General features: G+C 43.4%; 1 protein-coding gene across 2 annotated transcripts; it reads left to right on the forward strand.

Annotated features, from left to right (window-relative positions):
* Window positions 1-6,507, forward strand: hoxb8a (homeobox B8a). Of its 2 annotated transcripts, none has more exons than XM_034113580.1 (2): window positions 1-764; window positions 5,752-6,507. In XM_034113580.1, exons 1-2 carry the CDS (start codon window positions 332-334, stop codon window positions 6,138-6,140), a joined length of 822 nt encoding a protein of 273 aa, XP_033969471.1. In that variant the 5' UTR covers window positions 1-331; the 3' UTR covers window positions 6,141-6,507. The 2 variants fall into 2 exon arrangements, with proteins under 2 accessions (XP_033969471.1, XP_033969472.1); XM_034113581.1 differs by having other exon boundaries at window positions 5,755-6,507.
* Window positions 6,508-6,723: the final 216 nt, after the last annotated feature.

The raw sequence follows: 6,723 nt of genomic DNA on the forward strand, positions 1-6,723 counted from the left end.
TTCTTCTTCTTCGCTGGAGATTTTATGGAACCGGTGTGATTGTTGTTATTGTTGTCGCGGTGTTTGTGGCTCTCACTGCTCTGGCTGGCTGCCGTTACGCGCACCGTTCGTCTGTTGTGGCCGTGAAGGGAAACACCACAACAACGGTCACCGACACCGGCGGCAGACCTGCCTCACACCCTCTCTCTCTCTCCTTCCCTCCCCTCCGTGTGTGTCTGTGTGTGTCGGTGTTTCTCAGGAAAAAAGGAAAAAGCGCTGAAAGCCGCGGCTCTCTTCCTCCAGCCCCACTCTGACTCTGCCGAGCCAAACTGAAAAACAATAAACACAAAAGATGAGTTCATATTTCGTCAACTCGCTCTTCTCCAAATATAAAAGCGGGGACTCGTTACGTCCGAACTACTACGAGTGCGGTTTCGCGCAGGACCTGGCGGGCAGCCGGCCCACCGTGGTGTACGGACCGGGCTCCGCCGCCACCTTCCAGCACGCCCCGCAGATCCAAGACTTCTACCACCACAGCGCCTCCACGCTGCCCAGCAATCCGTACCAGCAGAGTCCCTGCGCGGTCACATGCCACGGAGAGCCGGGCAACTTCTACGGATACGACGCGCTACAGCGGCAGACGCTTTTCGGGGCCCAGGACGCGGATCTGGTCCAGTACAGCGACTGTAAACTGGGGAGTGCACCGGGGCTCGGCGGAGAGGACGCGGAGGGAACCGAGCAGAGTCCGTCACCGACGCAGCTGTTCCCCTGGATGAGGCCGCAAGGTGAGGACATCCAGACTGGTTCTTTTACAAAATCTTTTCAAAGCAAATCGTGTCCCGCAAAAGTGTCCGTGGTGCTGCTCCAGGAGGGGAGCACAGAACATGTGAGGGAGTAGGAAACCGTGTAAGAAAGTTGGAAAAGTGTTTATAAGCAGCCATTTAAGCAGGCTCCTTTACGCTTCCTGCGTTCAAAGCGCATTTATGGTTTTATTGGCAGCACCAAAATTGTGAATGACTTTAGGGTTTAATTGCCCCGGCCATATACTGGGAGAAAGAGCCGGGAGAGGGGCTCGGAGAGAAAGCGGTCAAACACAGGCAGAGGTGGTGGGGAGGGTGGGGGTCTGTCCGTGAGAAAGCCCTGCTCAGAGGGAGAGGACAGGGAGAGTTGTTGGAGGGTTTTTCCAGCCGAAAAGACTCATTTTAGACATGCAGCTCTGACCCGGGTTAAACTTTTACTGCCTTTTTGTGTGTTGCTTTTACGACTTGCCTGTGGTCTCAGGGATTATTTGGCTACACGGTGGCCAGGTCCCCACAGACTGCAGCCGGGCATGTGTGTACGTGGGGAGGATGTGAGGCTCCGCTCGAATGGATGCCTTTTTCTTCTCTTATAATTTCTCGATTTACCTTTATTTACCACATATTTTACTTTTGTCCTGCATGTGCACTGTCCCTTTGGTGTTTGAAGGCTGTAAATACCCCCACTCTGACACAAAAAGGGCTTCATGCTTTCAGAAGTTAAAAGGGAAATAGTGTTTTTTACTCGCATTGTTAAGCACCTTAGAACTGTCTGATCCAATTATTCAAATATCAAAATCTACAAGTATTGTCTGTGTGCTTCGCATTAATATCCTGTGTGTGCATGTGTGTGCACACTTAGTGGTCTTTGTGTGTTTGTGGCACACACAGCCTGTGAATATGGACCAGGCTCGATTGGATCAGATTATAAATCATGGAGGAATGTCATCTCTCAAACATATTTGCATTATAGGGAAGCTGAAGTAATAATTGATGGCTTAAACCAACACCACAATAAGAGCGATTATGCAAGAAGGCATTTTTTTGTGTGTTAGAGAGACATAGGTAGAGAGAGGGGGGGAGGGAAAGCAGTGAATGGATTGACATGTATAGTAGCCTATTTTGGTTGAGGCCATATTTCTTGTGTGTGTGTTTGTGTGTGTTTGTGTGTGTGTGTGTGTGTGTGTGTGTGTGTGTGTGTGTGTGTGTTTGTGTGTGTATGAGAGAGAGAGAGTTTATTGCTTATGTTGTCGGTTGTATGTGTTAAAGTGGGGCAGCAGACGGGTTATAGCCTGTACAGGACTGTTGTGGCTTCATGATTATGATCATAAAATAGAAAAAATAATAAATAAAATAAAAACCCAGGTCTGTATTTACCTCGAGCTCCACCTCCCTCCCCCCCCGCCCCCCTTATAGGACGTTCACCTGCTACATGTAGCAGTAATAATAACCGCTAATTCATTTTTACGCAAGAAGACATGAACACTTTTGACTATGTAGTGCCTCCCAGCAGTGTGTGTGAGCATGTGTGTGTGTTTTACTCCAGGTTTGCATCCTGTAAATTGTCATAATTTACACATTACAGCATATTTTACTCCGTTTTTGTACTGTCTTTCCACAGTAGTGCAGGGCTAAAACGACTTCTTAAGGGCTCTAGCTCCCCTTCTTCTTCTGCTACGATGACAGTGATTCATAGTGTTCAAACAGTATATGTTATAGTGTATTTAACGGTGTGCCGGCCCGGGTGCAGGCAGCTCCGATCATCCGGGGGCCAAAAAGTCCAAACAGGAGTCCGCGAAAGCTCTGTTCCTGCTCGTGCAATGTTTGATGGGATATTATCGTGGTTCAGAGTGAGGATTTATTAGTGATTCTATAATAGCAGAAACAAGGCGGACTGGGTTTTGTGGGGAGGATGGAGGCGGTTATCCTCCCCGATTACCTCGGAAATCCCCCTTTAACGAGGGGTTCATTTCATAATGTGTCTTATGTGGAGGGATATCGCCTCCTTCACACGTTTTATGATCTCTAACCCCAACACCGAAGGGGGCTCCTACTGGAATATGGTTAAATAGACCCTAACCCCCGAGCTGAAGCTTTAATATCCGAGTTTGATTCTAAACTCAACTTTTTACGACTGTGGTTGGAAATCTGGATAAATCATGTTCTCTGTGAAAAGGCAAATAAAATGTGATCAGGCCGAGGAGTGAATGTCATGGTTTAAGATCCTTCTCCTCGGCTCTCATCGGCATCTGTTGTCGAGTGGAAACCTCGTTTCTTATTCCGGCAAAATGTCAACTGCCACGCATTTGTTTAGGGCTTTGTCTAATTGACTTTGTAAAGGATTCATATATAACAGGTCTTAAAATGTTTCACCAAGGCTTGTAACATTTTCTCAGCCCGTGCAGATCATTTAATCCTTCATCGGAGCTAAAACGGCAAATTAATTATACACATAGGCCTACACTGAAAAAACTAACGTTGACTTTAATGACATGTATAATGTCAACACATTTCACATAATATTAGGTTAGTTGAAAGCAATACTGTTAAACATTTTTTTATTTCAAGTTAATAGTATTGCTTTCAAGTAACCTAATACAGTTATGTGAAATCCGCTGACATGTAATTCAAGTCAACATTTTAGTTTTGTTCAGTGTAGGATTTGCTCTGTCCTATAGTGTGTGCGTGCACTGAGGCAGACAGGGTTTGGGGTTAAATTCCTCATGTATGTTGCTCCAGTCAAAGCTCCGCCGGATCTAAGCTTCATGTTGTCATTTCATCCAGGAAAGTGTTTCACATTTCCCTTAATTCATAGCTGCTGACAGAATTGTATGTGGCGCCCACTTCCCTTCACTCCCTGCAGCGCGAAATCACGGAGCCAGCCTGTGACAGATAACACATACAAGACATTTACATCACTTACTAGTCCATGCATTTCCATAAAGACTCCCCTGTCTGTTCCTGTGGCTGTTTGACCGTAAACAGCAGCTCTGAGCCCATTGACGGACACTTGGAAGTCCAGTGAGAACATGAGAGGCACAGCAAGTGGAGGGCATCCTGCAGGGTGAACTTCTAGGCGCATATGTAATGGGTATTTTATTTTTCACACTGTGTACCTGCGGCCTTTACATAATGTGATCAGTCTAGGTGAGGAGTTTTTTATAATAGCAGTGAATACTCCCCTATTCAAGTTCACCCGGAATTGAAGTTGCAATTTATAGATGCAAAGAGTACATTTAAAGATAACATTTATATAATATATAATAAATGTGGTGAAATGAAAAGTTTATATTTTGAGCGAGAACAGGAAGTAACCGAAATATTAAAGGATAATACTTTTGCTATTTTAAGAATAATACTCATGTGATGATGAGCAAATAGGAAATATAAAAAAAAGAAAGAGGGCTCGTCATATTTCACAGGTTATTGACAAACATTTGTCCTCATAAGTTTGTGTGTGCAGAAAACTAAATATGTTACGTTTTTTTCTTTTTTGTTGGTGCGTCTTCGTACTGCTTTCTCCTGCCTGCACTTACACATCGGCAAGAAGTAAATGATTACCTCTTGGTTTTGAAATCATGTATTTATTTTCACTATGAATTAGCATTATTTCTGAATAAAAGTCTTTGTTTAGGGGTAGTTTTTTGTCTGCGTTATATAAGGGCTTTCAGTTTTTATGTTAATAAGTGTTGGTAATTTATAGCTTGTTGTGTAGTTTCTGATGGATTGAGATTGTGTGTTTCTGTTCTAAGAATCATGTTTAAAGCCTATAGTCACCCAGAAAAGTGTGTGTGTGTGTGTGTGTGTGTGGTGTGTGGTGTGTGTGTGTGTGTGTGTGTGTGTGTGTGTGTGTGTGTGTGTGTGTGTGTGGTGTGTGTGTGTGTGTGTGTGTGTGTGTGTGTGTGTGAGAGAGAGAGCATGCCTGTATAGAACATTAAAGTCACATGAGGATCACATTTCTGTAGTGGACTTACACTGGCGACTCTTTCTAACATTATTACATCACTCAAAATAATACATCTCTACTACAGCCCAGTGTTCTGGCAATTTATTAGAGAAATGTTGACCATGTGGACTCAATGTGAATGTGGGTCATAACAAAAGTACTTCCTCTTAACATCAATAAAATAAAAAGATTAGACGAATTTAAATCGAACCGCGCCTCACGGTCAGCCAAAACATATTTTTTCTGATTTTAGGAATTTTGATAATTTTGCCATAATTCACAGGACATCTCTCAGACAATTCACAACGGGCAATTCCCTTGTTAATTCATTAATGTTTATCATTAAATAAAACTTTAGCATTTTTGTAAATGCTAAAAAACGATGTAAATGTTAGGGTTTCCTGGTTTGCATCTTTTTATTATGTAAACTGAGTATGGGTTTGGACTTTTGGTTGGTTATTTAAAAAAATCACCTCATACCACTTTGTAGCACTTTTTTAACAACAATAAAATACAACACATTGACATTGCCCAACTTGCCTATAACCTCTTTATAAATGTAAAGGTTATCAAAAGATAATATTACTGATGTTGATTTTATATGTTTTTCCTCACCATAAAGCAAGATTTAATAATTCTAATCAAAAGCCACTACATTTGAATAGATTAGATACATTGCTTGCTGGTTTACAAGGCATTGCACATGGGTTACAAATAAAATAAAATGTATCAAATTAGAAACCATCATTAACAGTGACTATATATTTACATTTTAACAACAAAAAGTTACATGTCTACTACAGAGTATCAATAGATAACACAATAAAACATATACAGAATAACTTAGAATACACAAGTAATAGAAACATTTACTAACACAACAAAGGACATGGGTCCTTGGGTTTCATTTTCTTATAATTGTTTTTGCATTAAGCTTTAATTGATTTCATGTTAATGGACAAATGGCGGTGATAAGATGTGTGATGTAAAATGCTGGCCTCTCATCATGTGCCCACTCTCTCCGAACAGCAGCGGGCAGGAGGCGGGGCCGGCAGACGTACAGCCGCTACCAGACCCTCGAGCTGGAGAAGGAGTTCTTGTTCAACCCGTACCTGACCCGGAAGCGTCGCATCGAGGTGTCGCACGCTCTGGCCCTGACAGAGCGGCAGGTGAAGATCTGGTTCCAGAACCGGAGGATGAAGTGGAAGAAGGAGACACACAAAGACAAGTTCCCCAGCAGCAAGAGCGAACAGGAGGCGGTGGAGAGGGAGAGGAGGGAGAAAGAGTTGCGGGACGGAAGCGGAAGTGGCGACGGTGGAGGTGGTGAAGAAGGAGGAGGTCCGGCTGTGGTGGTGGGGAACAGCGGGGGGTCACAGGCTTCTGTGAGTGAGGATTGCTGCGAGAAAACGCAAATGTAGGGAGGAGAGTGTTGGGGGGGGTGTACAGGAGGGGATTTTTAGTCTTAATTGAGGCCATTGGACTGCTCCACTGTCTCCACAATTCAATTGATGGAAAGGAACTTGGGTCTCCAAAATGGCGGCTGAGGATGGACAGGAGGGGCCAAACGCCTCTGAAAAAAAGAAGCAAGAAAGTGAACAAAAAAAATAGAAGAGAGTGGTGCAGGAATCAGTCCTGAAACCCAGAAATTAGTAAACATTTTAACACATCCGGTTCCCTCATCTTGACGTCAATGGTGTTTTTGGTTAGATGCCTGAAAATAAGATCTGTGGTAGCGTAAGAGATGTTCACGTTTTGTTCTAAAACAGTTTTGCATTTACGCTTCAAAAATCATAAAGTGGTGTTAATATGTGGAGGTTATCCTGCTGAACAAATCGTGTAAGGATCAAAAATGTGTGTTTGCCACAGATCTTTTTTTGTCAATATTGCGAAATCCAATGGAAAATGCCCATTGATTTTTGTCGAGGGAGCCCTTGTGATGCTAACTTCCGGTCGGCTTACAAAAATGCCTCATTGCTGCACCACTCTATTAATGAGGGCGTC

This window comes from Trematomus bernacchii, unplaced genomic scaffold, assembly GCF_902827165.1.
Source record: "Trematomus bernacchii unplaced genomic scaffold, fTreBer1.1, whole genome shotgun sequence".
Classification (NCBI taxonomy): domain Eukaryota; kingdom Metazoa; phylum Chordata; class Actinopteri; order Perciformes; family Nototheniidae; genus Trematomus; species Trematomus bernacchii.

Bases quoted from the DNA above. Each gene is read 5' to 3' on its own strand.
- hoxb8a (XM_034113580.1), top strand. From the start codon at position 332: ATGAGTTCATATTTCGTCAACTCGCTCTTCTCCAAATATAAAAGCGGG. The intron at 765-5,751 runs GTGAGGACATCC...CTCTCCGAACAG, and splicing joins CCCCTGGATGAGGCCGCAAG to CAGCGGGCAGGAGGCGGGGC.